This window comes from Macrobrachium rosenbergii, chromosome 22, assembly GCF_040412425.1.
Source record: "Macrobrachium rosenbergii isolate ZJJX-2024 chromosome 22, ASM4041242v1, whole genome shotgun sequence".
In the NCBI taxonomy this organism is placed as follows: domain Eukaryota; kingdom Metazoa; phylum Arthropoda; class Malacostraca; order Decapoda; family Palaemonidae; genus Macrobrachium; species Macrobrachium rosenbergii.
Window position 1 is genome coordinate 25478708 of NC_089762.1, and position 19221 is coordinate 25497928.

Consider the following 19221-nt stretch of genomic DNA (forward strand, 5'->3'; position numbering starts at 1 on the left):
TGATTACCTGAAGCCTAGTGCTAAGAAGCAAAGGAAGTTCCCTTGTAATGCCAACAATCCTTACTTCTGCTACCTAGCTTCTTTTGAAACTGATCTTCATGTAACTTGTAGCAAGTGTAGGCTTCACGTTTGCAATGTACGTAACCCCTGCTCTGAATGTCGTGATTGGTCTCCTGAGCAATGGAGACATTTTGAGTCGAAGACGTAGTACAAGTGGAAGGGTGATGCTCAGCCCTAGGAGGGCCCTGCTTAAGGTGATTTTATTCCTCCTCCTCCCCGCTGTACTGAAGTGGCTGTTAGACCACCAACCATAAGAAGAAAAGATGATAAGGCTTCCGCCAGGAAATCAAGCCTTGTACGGCCGCAGCCTCCTCCTCAGCCTCGTTTTCTCGACCATGACATTCATGCACGTATGGCCGTTCATCCACATCGTGCTTCACCTGAAACAGTAAACTCACCACACAGGCCTCGAGTACATGACTCCTCTCCATAGACTCTTCTCATATATGGCTGCGACAATGGTCTCAGATGCGATCATGCGGCCGAGACAAGTCCCCACACTACAGAAGCCCTGCTCAGCTCCGACAGCAGCCTTGTCAGCACTCATATAGCAGGGGTCGTTCTCCTCATCACTCTTTTTGTAGGGAGTGTTGTCCTCGATGTTACTCTCCTGATGGTCCACTTAAACTTAATCGGCTTGCTTCTCCTCAGGATTCTTTACTTCTTAGCCTTATCTCCAATTCCCTCTACTTCTTGGGGATTCAAAGGATTTAAGGAAAGCTCTTCTTTTCGTCCTAAGATTGAGTTTTATTTTTCTATTTCTCATCTTTCTGCACCTCCCCCAAGGGTTTTAGTTCCTGAACATGCATGTGCTCCAGTCATTCACGGAGTTGAAGCACAAGTTGGTGATTCGCTGGATAGAACTGATAGGAGTTCTAGAGGTTTGGAATCGGAGGATCCTCTACCACTTGATCTTGACGCTAACAAGCTGGCCAAGACATACAATGAAGTTGTTGCTAACAAGCTGGCCAAGACATACAATGAAGTTGTTGAGATGATTAGTAAGTACAACAATTTGGAAGAAACTGCTACTGCCCCTTCAGACCGGTCTTCAGGCCTTGAGAATTTTTTAGGCCCCAAGAAAGAAGCAAAGACATCAGTAGGTTTACCTTTGGCTGGTCTTGCTGATTTTTCTTAGAGCAGGTAGATGCTCTTGTCTGTGGAAAGGACAATCATGGACTATCATCATGGACGATCTTCTCAGGTGTTTTTATGCCACCCCAAGAGTTGCCCTGCAGCCAAGAAAATTGGATTTTTACTTCGTTAGGTTGGGACTGAGTCTTTCCTTAGATCAATTTAGGAGGACAGCACTTCTTTTACCTTCCATGAGGCAGTGTCTATGGAGGCTTCGGCTTCTGTAGCCTTACAATTAATGTCTTGGCTAGACTTGTGGTCTAGAGCAGTAGGCAAGATTTCTGCAAAGCCTTCTTGAAGGACTGTAAGGAGTGTTCATCCTTCTTTCATCTCCTACAATCTGGGGCAAGAAATTTCTTTTCTGACCCACTTAATGGTGAATATGTGGGCCATCTGGTTTGTTGAAGAGGAGGGACTCCACTCTTCTAGGGTGTCTAGATACACCAGCCCTGAGTCCATGCTAGCATTAAGGAATGGGACTTTATTAGAATCATCTTCCCTTTTTCCTAATGACCTGGTTCAGGCTGCAATTGATAGAAGAGCTGACAACAATGACAGTCTAGTTCTGCAAGCAGTCTCTAAATCGTCGAGGTCTGCTCGTCCCAACTTAGCTGAGTGAGACAGCCAGCTTCACAGAGGAAATCTCAGACTTCGACGGGTCCTCGTAGGGAGTGACAATCGTCTCCTAAGACCACTAAGACCTCCTCTCAGCAACGTTCCTCTCAGCCGTGACCCCCTAGAGGCACAGGGGGAAGCAGAGGCAGAGCTAGAGGAGGGAAACACTAGAGAGGGTGCCCCTCTTCATCCTCTGCCTTTGGTGAGGGGCAGGGGTGCCTGGCGAGCTGTTGGGCAACTTGGCAGCAGGTAGGAGCTGATGATGTTCGGGTAGGATATCAATTCCCTTTCAAGTTTCGTCCTCCTTTCACAGATTGTCCTCTCCGTCAGAAGACATACCTTCCAGGCTTACCAAAGGATCTGGCTCTGTGGAATGAAGTGAAGGGGATGATGGAGAAGGGTGATGTGGAAGTAGTGAAGGATCCTTCCATGGGTTTCTACAGTCAAGTTTTCCTGGTAGAGAAAGCATCGGGCTCCTGGAGACCAGTTGGAAACTATCCTGTATCTCCTGCGAGCAAGAGGCTTTTCTCGCAGAGAATCTTATTCTCATCATGGCAAAAGCCTGGATGTCTGGCTACTAGGAAAACTTTTCCTCCTCTTAGTCAGAGGCTTTCAACTCCTTCCTATACTCCAACAGTGGTTAGGAAGTGAGCCCTGGTGAGCAGAACCTACAATTGGTCACTACTTACTTTTCCTCTCACAATCAGCAAGTCTCCCAATGTAAAGGGTGAAAGTTTATATTCACATGGGATAAAATCACAAATTTTTAATCAATTTGTATTTTTCCTAGCATACAGACCTGAGGCCTTTACAATAATGGCCCACCTCAGCCACCCCTCATTCAGTTTTTCCTGGGCTGGAAGTTTGCTGGCTGCATCACAAGATTCTTGGGGGCAAGCGAGATGAGACTTCTCCCACTCGTTGGCCCCATTGGATGATGCTGTGTATTACTCCACCATACCTTGATCATATTACACAGAATTTTTTCATAACTGGTATTCCAGGTGCGCAGGAGGATTTTCCCAATGTAAAGGCCTCATGTTTGTATGTTAGGAAAAATACAAATTGATTAAAAATTTGTGATTTTTCTCCAACTTTGGAGAGCACTGGGAGAATAGAAATTGGCTTGTAGCTACTGCAGTGTGCAGATGAGCCACTCTTTGGAACAGGCTGTACCACTAAGCTTGTGCACATCAGCAAAGACACTACGTTTACATAATAATCTATAGAATCTTGGGAAACAGCACACCAGAGTCTTTAAAAAACTAAAGAACTAACCATAGGATCTTCTCCACCCTGGCTATCAAGATTATCAAGAATCTTAACATCCCTAAACCAGAATGCAAATTTTGTAAGAATAGGTTTAGGATAACAAGTATCAGGGAGAGGGACACCCTCGACTGATTGCATAGCTTCAAAAGCTTGATGAAGTAGTTAAACCTTTTTCCTTAGGACTATCATTTGTTAGTAATTGTGGGATGAAAGACAAGCCTAACCCAAAAATAGAAAATACCAGTTTGGTCCACCGCAGATGAGGCTGAGTAATTGCTTCAAGTTTCCTCTTTAATGAATTATTGTGATTTCTCTTAGCTATAGGGTAAATTTTATTCACAGCATGGCAAGACTCTACAAAATTATGTGTAGTTTTCATAAGAACAATTTAATCTCCATGTGTTGAATTTGGTCTTTTGTCATGATGAGCTTGTGTACATGTATTATCAAACCATGGCTTGTCATTTGTCCTGATCTTGATGACCTTTCTAGGGACATACCTTAAAATAGCCATCAACATTTCATTCAGCTTTCTCTTGGGATTTGGATCAGATATAGCATCTGAAATATTAAGTGCCTGACAAGCTTCAATAATGCAATTCAAATTGGCTTTGGATTTCAACCAGACCATTTTTCCAATGGTGGTATTAGGAATATACTGATTAACAGGTAGTATTTCCATCTCAATGGCACAGTGGTCAGAAGTGCCTATATACTCACATACCTTGGACTTAACAATGGACAGAATCAGCGGAATATAAACCGAAGATGGTTCCAAAGGGAAGTCAGCCTGCAAAGAGAGACATATTGAAGAAAAAAGGGATAAATAGTTAAATAAAGGCATAGAAATAAAACTGGTACAGTGGAATACACTGGAATTTAGGAAATGCCAGCAGAAGGCTGGAATGAGTATTCTTATCACTGAAACATTTAGAGATCAGAAGGCTCCACAAGTGCACTAGACAAACTACTGTATTCCACATTTTAGTTTGGCCATAATAAAATTTGGTAAACTGAGTACATTAGTATTAAATTTGATATTAGAAAATGATTCACTGTTTCTCCATGAGACAGGATCATGGTAAACTGGGAGAAGTTGGATCTCATGCCCAACAAGTAGATAAAGTACTGTACTTGGGTATGCTTTTAGACTCTGCAGCAGTGAGGGGTCTTTACATCTGACACTCTGAGAGGAAGAGAGGAAGAGAAACATTACTAAGGATACTAAGGGTTGGTTCCTGCTCTGGAATAGACAACTAGCTCAACTTTTCCAGGTTATCCTTGGCCATGTCTCAAAGACCCTCACTTCACATGAGCATAGCCACCTAGTCTCACTTCAGTAATTGCTGAAATGTCACAGCCTCTCTCAACTCATGTCATTGAGGCAAGGAAAAGGGAGGTGATAGCATGGTGACAGGATAATGGGAATCCTTAGTAAGTTTCTCTGAACTCTCTCCCTCTCAGAATGCAGCTATTCACAGATGCAATGAATGGGGCCTAGGATACACACCTTAGTGGCTCATTTGTTTTGGTTGTCTGGGCTCAGGACAAACTTTATCAGCTTATCAACGATGGAAATGCAGGAAGCATTGCTAATCATGCAAGTTTTCTGATAACAGTTAATAGGTCACTTGGTAGTTCTGGTAAACAACAGGACAATAGTAGTGTCATATGTAAAAGCAAAAAGGGATGGTCCCATTCCTGCTTTGCAAGTTGGCACTTGCAGATGCATGAATGGACAGTTCAGCATGCTGTTGAGCTGTCTACCAGATACTTTCTGAACAAGTGGAATGTTCTGGCAGACCAGCACTGTCACTAGGGTTGTGTTGTAGGGATGGAGTGGTCCTTTGAAAAGCTGAGAGACTGTGCAAGCTCTGGGGTTCACCTGTTCTTGATATGTTTGCTTTCAGGCTGAACAGGAAGCCTCCAGCATCCAGTGTTTTGTTCTCCCAGTCCAGTCCCCTGGACGATGTTGGAAGTTGCATTCCAATACCTCTGGAACAGTCTGGAAGTTGACACTTTTTTGCCATTCAGCCTGTTTCGTTGGGTGATCAACAGAGTTTTGACCACCTCAGGTTTCAGAATGACGCTGGCTACTCCTTGTTGGCCTCAAGTTGAGTGTCACCTAAATCTACTGTTTATCCTGGGTAGAGGTATCTCCCGTTGAAGTGTCCGTTCAGCAGGTTGTGGACTTCCTCGTTCACTTTCGCCGAAGTTCCTGTCAGTCTCCTCTATAGGGCTTTTGCTCAGTCAGAAGTCATGGTTCATACTAAAAGGCATGGGTGCCCCCCCTCACTGAAGGAAGTATGCTCATGAAGATTTTTTAACTGTCTTGTCTCCGTCACCCCTCAGTAGCTTCATTCTCCTAAGTGATGCGCCTTTGTCCTTCTCAGCTTAACCCAGGGGCCTTATTTGTGAAGCAGCTGATGTGAAAGTATTTTGTAAGTGGGTTTATCTGTGATTTAGTATATAACAGTTGAATATTGCAGTAACTGTTGTCCTGCCTTTCTCTGGAGCTGCCCCTTATCGGGGGAAATGATGTTGTTGAAAAGCAATTTACCATAGACTGAGTCAGGCAGTATAATAGTTAATATAAAATTGGTGGTCTTGTTTTAACTGTTACACTGGATCTTTACAAAACCACTAAGAACATTTGCAGATCCTGAAGTATTGATGTCTAGGATATAGGAATGATGAGTGACATTATAGCTTTCTAAGCTGTGCAGTTATGGGCACTGTGTTGGATGGTTATGATAGGTTTGATAATTAATTCTTGCTCTGGCTTAATTCAGAATCTGCAATGTTATGATGTTAGGATATATTTCTTTTATGTTTCAGACTCCCTTGTCAGTATGTCAGTGAAAGTATCCTGTAAATTACCTGGTCAGTCACGTAAGTTCTTCCTACACTAATACAAACCATCGGTCTTTACATAGGAATCACCTTCAGCACAAGCTGGAGCAGGCTATTCTACACAACAAGTTGTCCGGTAGTTTCACTACAGGTGGGATGGGCGAGGGATACCCTCACCACCTTCTGTTGCTGAGTTATGCATCTGCTTGCCTTATAGCCTTCGTCCAGAGCAGACGCATTTCTATGCCTTACTCTGCCTGAATGTTTGTCGGCTGTTCTCACTGCACTTCATCCTGGTTTTTTCCTTCCTTTGTTGTGCTTTGCTTATTTTGTGATATTGTTCTTATATTCTTGGCTTATCATGCATACCCAAGAATCATCCAAGCCTAGACACCACCTTTGCCTGGGTGTTGGAGAGCTGCGATGCAACTGCTTTCTTTCATCCTTTAAAGTAGACCCGCATGCCGTTTACATTAAATGTCGCAAACGTGCGTGCTTTATGACTGATCCTTGTTCTGAGTATTGTGTTTGGTCCCTGGAGCAGTGGATGAGGTTCACTGGAAAGAGGAAACCCAGGAGGGCTGCCCTGCCCGTCCTCAGAGGGGGTATTCTCCTTCGAGAATGCCGGGTAGCTCCTTGTCTCTTCCCATGCGACTCCCTTTGGGTGCTACCCCATCTAGGGTAGAGGTCACCCCTCCACGTTCCCCAGTTGCTTTGACAGGTTTGCGTGGAGGGGCGGGGGCCGATCACGATCTCTTAATGACGTCCACCATTTGTTTGGGGGAGCATTCTCCCCCTGGGCAAAGGGAGGCAGCCCCTGGTAACCCATCTTTTTCAGGTCTGGGAGAGATTGGGAAGACCTTTCAAGATCTTAGGAACCTCTGGCCATCCCTAGGTGTTCCCAGGGAACCATTGGTGCCGGGCTTGATTGTGCACCTTAGTGCCTCCAACCTGCCTCCCATCTTTGCTGCGTAGTTCCTGGAACTACGGTTTCAGTTACTGGATCCAAGGTCACCACAGCTACTGTTGCAGCTCCTTAGGTTAGTCATCCTATGCCATCAACGTCAACACACCCTCCAATGTCTCCCGATGCTAAGGATTTTCTCCTGGACAAATTCACAAAGAGGTACAAATGTGACTGCAAGAGGATGTCAAAGAAGAGACCCTGTTTGCCTTTGTCGTCGTCATCAGTATCTTCTTCTCCACCTGCTTTTGCCTCCTCCCTTTCTCCTTCTAAGGGTCCCGTTATGCGGACAGACCCGAAGAGGGAAAAGGCAGCTGCTCTAGACCATAAGAAGTCCCGTTGGCCCTCTCACGACGTGTCTTCTTTTACGGAAGAAGCTCAAGGATCTCTCTGTGGCTCTCCCCTGTCTACATGCAAGGAACCCATGTCTCGGACATCCCTGGACATCCACAGCGCGGAAGCACCTTGCACTCATGTCAGCCATGACCCAGCTTCACAAGCTAAGTCTGTGTACGAGGATCCCCCACGTACATCGACACCCAAGGTACAGATGTCTGGTAAAGAAGCTTCTTCCCAGGACTCCAAGGTTCCAACCTGGAGGCTCATCCCCATCACAGACCCCATGCAGCAACGTTGTCTGCAGCACACTCCCGTGCCCCAGACGATCCGCATAGTGGACCTCTTCTATTTGCGATTCCGGATTTGTGGCTTCACCTATTCGTGGATTTCCCTGTGGAACATATATACTGTATACATTATTCGATGAAAATTTGCTTATTTGCAGTATTTTTCATAGAGAAATATTGATAAAATACTGTATTTTCATATTTTTGTGACTAAATGTGCTTTTTGTGATAAAACTATTAAAATACTTAGGTATAAGCATTTTTAAAGGTTTTTTTGGTGTTTGAACTATCAGAATAGGCAGTTATAAGCATTTTTAGAGGGGTGTCAAGTATTTGTGGATTTTAGCTATTTGGGGGGGGTTGTGGTACATATGTGAATACCAGGTGTTGACTGTACAGAGGTCTCCTTGGCCCGTGCTGCTGAAGGTTCTCCCACCTGGGTTCCACCAGACCCATGCAGCTACAGTAAGCGTCCACTGTCCCTGACCAGGTCACGGCCTATGGAGAGAGTGCTGATGTGCAGCATGCAGGCGTTACCCCTACCCCCAAATCTCCGAACCAGGATTTGGCTTCCACAAGCCTCTCCATGGATGATTGGAGGAACGGGTCCCGAGTCAAGGATGCTGACCTTAGAGTTCGCACACCAGACAGAGCTTGGAGTAGGTCCCCCTGTCACTCTTCTTCGTGCTTAGAGGCCTTGGCCTCGAAGAAGAGTCCAGCACGTCATCAGGACAGCCCACGTTCTTGCCAACGGGGCGCAATCGTTCTCCTGGGGGCAGTTCCTGCTTGTGTTCACGCGAGCGAATTTACTTTCCTTGCGATATTCCATGTGTGCGCTCTCCCAGGAATAACCCCCATTCACCTTTGCATGACACGAACTCTCCCAGATCAGTGCATCGATCGTCACCGAAGGTTGACAATCATTCACGGCCTTCCTCTCCTGCTGAGACTACAGCCTCCAGCAGGTCCATGAAGGGTGTTAGGCCCCTGTTACCTGTCCTTCAACCTCCTGGGGGTATACTAGGAGCATGGGACGGACAGAACTCAGGTTGGCGATTCAGATTTTGCCTCCCATTGCAGCCCTTCGTACACCCCAGTTCGGTCTTAGGACTGGAACAGACGTATGCTCGGGTGTCAGAGAGGAGACATGGGTGTTCTGAGGAGGGTCTCTCACCTGCCGAGAGAACATCGTGGGAGGACCACGACTTGGGGAGCCGGAAAGTCCTCTCCCCAAGGACATGGACTTCCCCGAGCTGTAGAGTTCCCACATTGAGATTGTTAAACTGATTCGTCAGTACAACAATCTTGGGGAAGAGACCTTGGCTGCTGGTGAGGTTGTTCCTTTGGGCCTAGAAGTACTGGTCGGACCCCACAAGGAATCCTCACCATTGATCGAGCTACCATGGTCGAAGCTTGCCGAGTCTGTCTTAGGTCAGGTGAAATCTCTCGTCTCTGGGAGGGAGAATTCACTTTAGGCCAGCCACTTGTTCAGGCTGCTTCCTCCACCTCTCCCACATCAGAAGAAATTCTATAAGCCCTCGGAGAAGTCAATTCCAACAGCACAGGTTGACCTGGACTTAGTTCATCTCGGTCCGGGTCTGTCATTGGAGCAGCTCCGTGCAGAAAACATCTCCTTCCCACATCAGGAGTCAGCGACCTTGGAAATGATTGCCATGGCAGCATTTCAAGCAGTCTCTTGGATGGACCATTGGTACACCACAGTAGCCAAGGTTATCGCTTCCTCTTTGTCACTCACCAACGAGGAAATGGGTAACCTTAAGACTGTTCCTATCTGGGGGTAGGACCATTACCTACCTAGCCCTGTGGGCAAACTTGACACTTGAGAGGAGAGACACAGCTCTCTACCGAGTGTCTAAGTTTGTTAGTCTTGAGTTGGTCTTGACCTTGAGGAACAGACTGTTGCTGTGTTCCACTTCTCTCTTTGACAGGGAACAAGTGGACACAGCGGTGGATCGTCGAAGAGCGGATGACAATGACCGTCTCGTCCACCGTGAAGTGGCAAAGACCTCCGGGCCTTCATGTCCCACAGCAGCCTAACCCTTGTGTCAGGCTGGCCCTTCCTCTGTGGGTCCTAGGAAAACCCAAAATCCTAATGTCCCTCGTAGGAACACCCAGCCTTCTTCTGCCCCCGTCAGGAAGGGTGCAAACCAGCATTCCTTTCGGTCTTCTGCCCACCCAGGTAGAGGAGGTAGGGGGAAGAAGATGGTAGGAGGACGCTAGGGGCCAGTGCTCTCCTCCACATACTGCCACTGGTTGTGGTTGGTGGGTGCCTGTCGAGCCATTGGGCAACTTGGCAGCGACGTGGGTAGTGAATGTCCTTCAGGTGGGCTATTTATTTCCCTTCAAGTTTCCTCCACCTCTCATGTTCTTGGCTCGCCAAAGGACCTTGTTCTATGGAATGAGGTGAAAGCAATACTGAACAAGGGTGCTGTGGAAGTCATGACGGATGGGTCCCCAGGCTTTTACAACAGGATCTTTCTCGTAAAGAAAGCATCAGGGGGATTGAAATCGATCATAGACCTATCTGCCCTGAACAAATTCGTTCAACAAAGACTCGGTTGAAGATGGAAACAACACAGTCACTACTTGCAGCTGTCAGAGTCCAACTTCATGCTTTTGGTGGATCTGCAAGATATGTATTTTTTGTGTTCACTTGATTGTTCACCCTTGTATCAACTTGGGCCCTTTCACACGGGATACGTCTTCTGAGATATCTCGACGATTGGCTAGTCCTGGCAAACTCTTGTTCTAAAGTTGCTCCAGGACAGAGATTGCCTCCTCGATTTTTGTCGCAGCCTAGGCATTGCGATAAATCTCGAGAGGTCAGACCTCATACCCAAGCAGAGGATAAAGTACCTGGGCATGCTGAGAGATGTGGCAGCAGTGAGAGTCTTTCCTCAGACTCCCAGATCAGCGGGTTCAAGGAGGCAGCGCACTTGTTCCTGTCCCTACAAGAACACCCAGCTTGGATGTGGCAAGTCATTCTCAGTCACCTGTCATCTTTGGAGAAGCTGGTCCCTCATGGGCAACTTCACCTTCATTCCCTCCAGTGGAGAATGAAGAAGTTCTGGTCTCAAGCAAGGGACCTGCTGTTCCTTCCCATTCCCCTCTTGAGAGAAGTGAGGTAGGGCTTAGCTTGGTGGCTAGATGACAGGAACCTCGTAGCCTGGTGGATAGACGACAGGAACCTCGTAATAGGAATTCAGCTTCACACTTCCCCTCCCAAGATGCTTCTGCTTCAAAGGGATGGGGTGCACACCTGGAGGAGTTACAAACATCGGGGTTATGGAATCAGAACGACAAGCACTTCCACTTCAACATCCTGCAGCTCAAGGCAGCCTTTCTGGCTCTCCAAGAATTCCAGGATCACATGATGGGGCACTCCGTGGTACTCATGAGCGACAATACCACAGTAGTGGCATATGTCAACAAGCAAGGACTAGTGTCTCTTCAGCTTCATCAGTTGACGGTGCAAGTGCACGAGTGGGCAATAGCACATTAAGTGGAGTTGTCAGCCAGATACATCCAAGGCAAAACGAATGTAGTGGCAGACAAACTCAACCGTCAGGGTCAAGTGATAGGGACAGAGTGGTCCCTACACCCAGATGTCGTGGAGAGATTGTTCGACCTTTGGGGACGACCATTGATAGACCTTTTCGCAACCTGGCACAACAGGAAGTTGCCAGTGTTTTGCTCCATTGTCCCGGACCCTTGGTTTGTAGCGGAGGATGCCTTTCAGCACCCTTGGGATAACCTTGGTACGTAACCTTTTCTTCTATTCTGTCTTATTCTTCAGGTGATCAACAGGGTAATGATCACCATGAATCTCAGAATTACCTTGGTGGCCCCCGAATGGCCACATGCCGAGTAGTACCCAGACCTGCTGAGAGAAATTCCTCCATGGCACAACCTCCAATGCCAACCCCATGTAGAGGTTCCACCAATCCATAGAGTCCCTATCCCTTCACAGCTGGAGACTATCCAGTGTCTCCTGCAAGCAAAAGGCTTTTCTCAATGAACAATATTGGAGATGGCTGGGTATCTTCAGAAACCCTCAGCAGTCATCTGTCAAGGGGAATGGGCCATCTTCTGTGGTTGGTGTCATGGAAGGGGTTTCTCTCCGGTTGGAGCTACTATTCAGCAGGTAGCAGACTTTCTTGTCTTCCTTCGCTGAGAGAAGCATCTCTCTGTCTCAGCAGTTAAAGGCTACAGAGCCCCCCTGGGCCTAATCCTACATGTAAAAGACACAGATCTTTCTTCCTCATGGGAGATCTCCATGCTAATGAGAATCTTCAAAAAGTCTTGCCCTCCTAGGGAACTCAGGCCCCTTAGTGGGATGTGACTCTCGTCCTTCAAAGCCTGACTCGTGCACCCTATGAGTCTACAAGAATCGTCAGACAGGGATCTGACCCTCAAGACTGTATTTCTGCTTGCCCTGGCATCGGCGAAGAGAGTAGGCAAACTTCATGGTCTTTCTTATAATGTTAATCACTCGTGGGGATGGGGATCTGTTCCGTTCAAATTTATCCCGGAATTCATAGCAAAGGCTCAGAATCCATCGGTCCCTGATGTCAGATTCGAGTCCTTCTCGATCCCCTCCATTGTGGACTTTGTAGGTAACGAACCAGACAAGATGCTACTTTGTCCAATTAGAGTGCTGCGGTGTTACCTTAAAAGGACTCAGCAGCTCAGGCCTAGGTGTCAACGACTTTTTGTTAGCATTGGCAAGACCAAGAAAGAGGTGTCCAAGAGTACAGTCTCTTTCTGGTTTCGTGAGATTATTAAGAAGGCATACTCAACGTCAAACGAAGAGGACTCAAGAACGTTCCGGCCCAGAGTTCACAAAATCAGGGGCATTGCTCCATCCCTCGCATTCAGGAAGAACCAGTCGGTGCATCAGGTGCTGAGAGCAGGAGTAAGGTCAAGTCAGACGATGTTCACCTCCTTTTACCTGAGGGACATTGCCCATAGGTCATTGGACACATTTTCCTTGGGTCCTGTGGTGGCTGCTCAACAAATTGTGTAGCTCACCCAGTTCCCCTAGCGAGACAGGTAGCATCTGGTCTAAGATGTACAGTCGTAGAAGTGAGAGTGAGCGTGTATGACTAGCCTTCCTCCTTTCCCTTTCTCGTACCTCTCCTCTTACGGCGGGCAGAGGATAGGTTTTCAAACTGTCATGTGCTGGACAGGCACAGATGCAGGTGAGTGATCAGCCATTCTATTTTTTCCATTGTTATGATCTAATAGAAGCAAGTCCTGCCCTCTCTCTAGCCAGGGGAGAGGGATTGGCAATAAAACTAACCTTTTGCTTATCTTAGCTTTATTGTTCTCTGACATAGTGTTCTTCCATGCCTTTTCTTTTGAAGCAATGTTGCTTTCACACCCATTACTTTAAAAGCCCGGAACCTAACAGTTGAGCGCACATTTGTTCCCCTGATCACATGGGACTGCTTCCTTTGCTCGACATTTCACGACCAAGAAAAAATCCCAGGTGAGGCGAACCTCCAGTTGGTTAGGAGGTCTATTCAGATCTTCCACCAAACAGTAAGTCTTCCTGTGTAAAGACCGACGGTTTGTATGCATGTAGGAAAAATGAGACATGTACAAAGTAATTTTTTTTATTTTTCCTAACATACAAACCTGAGGTCTTTACATACACTGCCCACCTCTAGCCACCCCTCATTCTAATACCTGGGCTATTAGGCAAGGGGATGCATAACTCAGCAACAGGAGGTGGTGAGGGTATCCCTCGCCCCTCCCACCAGTAGTGCAACTACCGGACAACCTTGTCGTGTAGAATTGCCTGCTCCAGCTTGCATTGAAGGTAATTCCTATGTAAAGACCTCAGGTTTGTATGTTAGGTAAAATACAAATTACATCTAAAATTTGTCATTTTCCTTGTGTTTTTCAGAGAAAATGCTCACGTATTTCCGAACGTTTCTTCTTGTGGTACCAACCAAAAATGAGCAAAAGATCACAGGAGATATGTTGAGACTCAGCCAGTTAAAAGCTCCATTGTTTTTAAACCAGCTACCAAGTGGAACTCCAAGTGAATCAAAAAGTGAAGAAAAATCAAGCAAACAGCCTCTGAAGAGTTGAATAAACCATCTTTAGATCTTCAATAAATGTTAATAATCACTTTGTCTGAGAACAAGCAAATGTAAGTAGAGAAATACAAAAATATAAATATGCAATATAGTTCAAGGTAGTTATGCTAATAACTGTTTCTTCAGTCTTTGATGAAGCATATTTTTTTCAGAGTTGTATCTATTGCAAATAAGTACAAAACTGTAAAGGACCAATTTTACTAGGTTCACTTTAGTTAGATGCCCTAAGTACAGGAAAGGGAGGATGTTGGCATGTTAAAAAACTGCATTTTAGAAGCCAAACGTCAGGCAGCAGTGGTATCCTACGTGAAACAATTTGTCGATTCGTATTTCGTACATTTTTCACTTATTTACATCACAATGGAAAAAATAAAAGTTGTGGCCAGCTTTGAAAATGTTTCTTTCACACCAAAGATTGGGCAAAACTTTCAGTGCAATTGCTTTATGTAATACATCTGGCAAATTTATTTTAGCAAATTTAATGAAAGTTAAGCTTAACATTTTCTACATAAAATATTACGTGTTTTATTTGTAAAGCAGTCCGTTTCCTCTGTTACCAGAGATCATTCCAGTATAATGTTCTCAGTTGGATTCTCGCAGCCATGCAGATTTGTATATGTCAGTTGTTCTTTATTTTGTCATGAATATATGTCACTTTCTTACGGCCCAAATCCACAGGAGATTGTATTTCCAGAATCTGAATATCCAAGCTACAAAGCACCACCACTGGTAGAAAACATCATTCCATGTGTATGTGTGTATGTGTGTGTGTGTGTGTGTGTGTGTGTGTGTGTGGTGGGCTGCACAGACCTGTTAACTTTCTTACCCTCTTCTTTCCTGTTCACAGTATCACTTCACTAAATTTGTCATTTCTTTAGCTGTTCAGCAGAGTTTTCTTGCCTTTACTTGCTCCATGGTAATGGTTTAAGCATGAATATTGTATTTGTCATAATTTATATTTTTTGGTTAGTTAAGCTGTAGTAAGTGATATCCTTTTTGAGTTTCCAGTGAGTGGTTACTTCTGCTGCTGACTACAGTAAGTCTTACCATTCTTTGAACAGCCTTGATGTTCTCCTGACCTGTTAGGTATGTATGTTATTAGGCCTTGGTTATACGAATTTCCAGTTGGTATTAATATTTTACAACTGAGTTAGATACTTAGTTCCTTTTTTACATCTGGACAATATAAACCTGTTCTTGACTTCTGTGTTTGTTAAGCAGACCAGTTATGTTAATATAATCCACATATTTTCATCCTATTGATTATTGTGTTGGTCTGAGATTATATTAATTTTTGGGTTCAACCTGTGTCACCCGGTGAAATTGGTTCCATCAAGCACATTTCTAGGTATAAGAACTGCTAAAAATACCAGAGAAAAAGCTATCTAGAATGCCGGGGTTACTACCCCCAGTTCGCTCATCTAAATTAATAAAAATAGATGTCGGTATACACAAAGGGTGAGTGTTGCCACTGCCACAGGCCTCCACCCTGTAGAGATCTCCAATCTCAAAATCCCGGAAAGTGAGGGGCCGTCGCATATCCAACGCCCATCACCCAGCCAACCAACACCTCAGCCGCCATCTTAGCCTCATTCCATCTTAGCACGCTTGTAAACATTGCTGTGTTTTTCCCTTGTGTTGCTATTTTGCAAATTTTGCACTTGCATCATGTCTTCCATCCAGGAATTTTCTTCTCCTAAGTTGAGTACCATCTCCTTTTGGTTTTTTGCTTATAGAGGCTTCTTATTTGACCTTTAATTTAGTAATTACAAGGTTAAATAACACAGTGCGGTCGTCTGCGGTCGCTTCGCCTCGGCCATATTGGACCCTCAGTCTTCGTATGGTTTTAGCAGTGAGGTTCTGCTTGTTTTTTACACAGTTATATATTTTATATATAATTTTAGATATTTCTACTCCTTCAGGGAGTTCTTTTTGGCGAATTACCCTTTCGTTGGTAGGGGGTGAGGTGCCCGTATCATGACTGATCTAGGCTAGTATTGGAGGCTTCCCCCTCCCGCCTTTCTGACCATAAATATTCCTTTTCCCTGGGCCCCTTCCTCTGTCGGCGAGCGGGTACATTCTCCAAGATGGTACTGTTATGCTCATGATCTTTCCTGATATGTGCGGTGATGGATGACATGTATATTTTTGGATTAAAAATGTTTATGATTCAGCGTTAGGGTCGGCCATTTTACGTATCACCCGCGTTCAACATATCACGAGTTGTTTGGCCTTCTCTATAGCACGAGTCTTTTATATATTATAAATTTCTGTGCATACATATTTATATGTTTTATATTTCACACATCATTTGGTTAACTTTTATTTAATACTTTAGGTCAGGTAGTTTCTTTGATGGGTATTCTGGCCTGGCCCTCTCGTCCGCAGTCGGAGGGCTAGGCTAGTTAGGTTAGGCGACTTTCATGACACTCATGCTTCCTAGCTCCCCTGACCAGGTCGTTTTGAGGCTTGGAGGGAGGTGTTGGATGGTTGAGGGAGTTCCTCGTTCTCTTGGCCCGCCTGACCATGCCATCATGTTTTTGGAGGGTGTTATTAGGCTTGTGAGACCCCCCCCTCCCCTGTTTTAGCCTACCTGACCAGACCGGTTGGTTTTCGGAAGGTAAGGTTAGAATAGTGAGGGTCTCCTTATTACTTAGACCCCCACCTGACCAGGCTGTCGGCGTTGGAGGGTGTGGCCAGACCTTGCGTGGATTTCCCCTCTCCCCCCCCCCCTTCCATACCTCTGTTAGCCTTCTTACCCAAGTCAAAAAATTTTGACGTTGGGGAGTGGTCTGGGGTCGAAGGTTGCACTGTCTTTTTCATGTCGTTAGCCTAGCCCTTCCTTACCCATTCTTTAGCATTTGGCGGGTGTCCCTAGTTTTCCCTGCGCGAGGGACGTTGGTCTCTACGACCGGCACCCCGTGGGGAGTTTCTATAGGTGTCCAGGGGGTGTTTCCCACCCATCTGGCCACCGCTATTTGGTCCCCTCCATTTTGCTATTCCTTTCCTGTTCCTTAGCATTTGGCGTGTGGCCTTGACTTCTCCCCGCGCGAGGGACGTCGATCACTTATGACCGGCACCCCGTGGGGAGTTTCGGTCGGAGTCCAGATAGTGTTACCCACCTGTCTGGCCTCCGCCTTTCGGTTTCCGCCATTCTGCTAGTGTTTCATTTGTTCGGTTTCCTCAGTGTTAGCTGGAGCATCAAACACAGGTCCAGGGACACTCTTGACTTCCGCTAGGTTCATTCTCCGCCGGGTTTGTCAGGTCTCCCGTTGTTCTTGTACATGTTATAACTCCGGTGGGTATGGTTTTTGGTTGGTTGGCGCTTTCCACTACCTGTTCCCCATACAGGCGTTGAGAGTTGAGCCAGTTTTGAGGACTCCTCTCCGCCTCCTCTGCCGCTACCATAGGTATGAGGTAACGAGATTTCGAGGCAATCAGGGCGGATATCATAACCAGCATATCTTTAGGTACTTCTGTTTACATAATTAGTTGACCATTCTGTAGCATATCTTTACTATACCGCTGCCGGACTCTTTCCGGCGGTGTTTATTTAATTATACTATAATCATATTATAATTGTTGTATGATGCATGATCCTAGGTTAAGGTGTACTGTTACTGCCGGACTTGCTCCGGCGGTCCTTAACTTAATGCTATTCATGTATTATTTATTATCTTTATTCTGCCAGAGTTATCTCCGGCGGGATTCGGATTGACTGTAAGCATGCTCCATCACCCATATTAGGTTAAGGTACCTTATCTCCGTCGGACCTACTCCGGCGGGCCTTAACTAGCATACTCATGTATCATCTGTCCACTTACAGTTGGTACGCTGTCAGGAGCCTGGGTGTACGGCGGTCCTCCAGCAACCCTGTGGCCATGTGGTGTGTCGCTCCCACTCCGGCGGCTGCGCGGTTCGCGTCGGGGACCTGATCGTCTGGCACCCAGACGGCTGCGAGGTGTGCTACGCTCTGTACGAGCAGGTGTTGGATAAGTTGGTAAGCTTCAAGTCCGCTAACCTTTAGTCTCCTTTTGACTTCATTGCTTATATTGATAGATATGGCGGTTGGAGATTGTTTTAGTAAGCCTTTCTTTTCTTTCAGTCCGACCGTAGTTCCCGCGACTCTTCGCTGTTGACCCTCAAGATCTGGGTCGGCGGGTTTGGGAGGAACGTCGCGTCGGGGAAGCCTTACATCTTGTCAGAGGAGATTTGTAATCTCCTCTACCCCGCCACCCGGATCTCAGCCGCAGTTCCAGCGGAAGTAGCCGCCCCTTTGATTGAGGAAACGCAACCCTCCCAAGAAGACAATGTATGCGAAGAGGTGGCGGCCATCAACATCAACCTTGAGCCTATGAGCGTTGATCCGGACCACCAGGTAGAAGGTAAGGGGGTAAGTGAGGCAGGGGGAGCGAGTGTTCCTAGTTCCCTTTTCAATTCTCCTTCTTCCTCTTCTTCCTTTCAAGGTTTCCAGATATCTTCTTACCTTGAGGACAGATCGAGGTCTGCTGTCCCCAAGGTGAAAACCTTGAAAACGAAGGGCTTATCTAAGTCCTCTAGGCCTCAAAGGTCTAATCCTGCAGCTCCCTCGAGGTCGTCACGGGCTCTTAGCCCAGTGGCGTCTACTAGTAAGGCTACTCCCCCTACCAAGGGGTTGAGATCCAGGGCGGTTAAGGCGAGTCCCCCTCAACCTAACTTTGACCCTGAGGCCTTTGCAGAGTTTCTCATACAGAAGCTCGACAAGAAGGTCGAAGCTAGGATGCATGACCTTTCCTTTCAGCTTGCTTCGGGCTTAAAGTCTTCAGACGATTCTTGGAAGTCTTTAGCCGAGAGGATGCAAACCCAGGAGAACTTGCTCTCCGGGTTTATGCGCTCCGGAGTGGCGGCACAGACGTACGCTGTTCCGGATGCCTCCAGTCTTCCTCCCTTTGATAAGGGAAATCCTTGGCGTCTGGCTCTGCTCCTCGGCATGAAGATACTCTCACCATTGAGGGCTTGGGTACACGCAGGTTGGAAGAACTGGAGTTCTTTCCACCCGACCTGGTGCCTCCCTACCCAGGCTATGCCAGGCTCACAGAGGAAGCCTGGATCAGATCAGACAAGGTCCCGAAGGAGACAGTCATCTTCCCTAGGGACCAAGCCCAATCCGCCTTGATGCGCACTCTCACTGAGTGGGAGGCGGAGAATACTAAGCTTACCCTCTTCAAGGGGACTTTCACTATGTTCTCGGTAGGTGAGGCTGTCCCTACCCCCTGCATGACTAAGGTAGCACTGCTGACTAGTCAGGCAGGCATTGAGGGTAAGCCGCTACCTCAACTCCGGGAGACAGATCCCACTTCTCTTGTCTTCCCCAGAGATTCGGAATTTTGGTTGGGAGCTCTGGCCACGTTCACGGTGGGCAAACTCGACCCCGAGTGCGCTTTATCTCTCTTCAGTGAACAGCTTCCCAAGATTCCGGAGGCTCTTCTAAAAGCAGAATTTGAAGCCAGGTGCAGGCTGAGTCGCTCCCTGCATTCTTTGTGTCTGACGGAGGCAACGGCTGTGACCTACACCGAAGAACCTCTCTTCC

The 19221-nt window shown here is 46.5% G+C and overlaps 1 protein-coding gene across 3 annotated transcripts in view; it reads left to right on the forward strand.

Moving 5' to 3' along the window:
- Positions 1-19221, forward strand: part of LOC136850676 (NADH dehydrogenase [ubiquinone] 1 alpha subcomplex assembly factor 4) — an 87849-nt gene that overhangs the window by 54792 nt on the left and 13836 nt on the right. For 2 of the 3 annotated variants that reach the window (XM_067124468.1, XM_067124467.1), the window contains exon 6: positions 13457-13705. The exons of the other annotated variant lie outside the window; for it this stretch is intronic. In XM_067124468.1, coding sequence (XP_066980569.1) covers positions 13457-13644 — 188 coding nt within the window. In that variant the 3' untranslated portion in view covers positions 13645-13705. The remainder of the gene's footprint in view (positions 1-13456; positions 13706-19221) is intronic. 3 annotated transcript variants of the gene reach the window in all.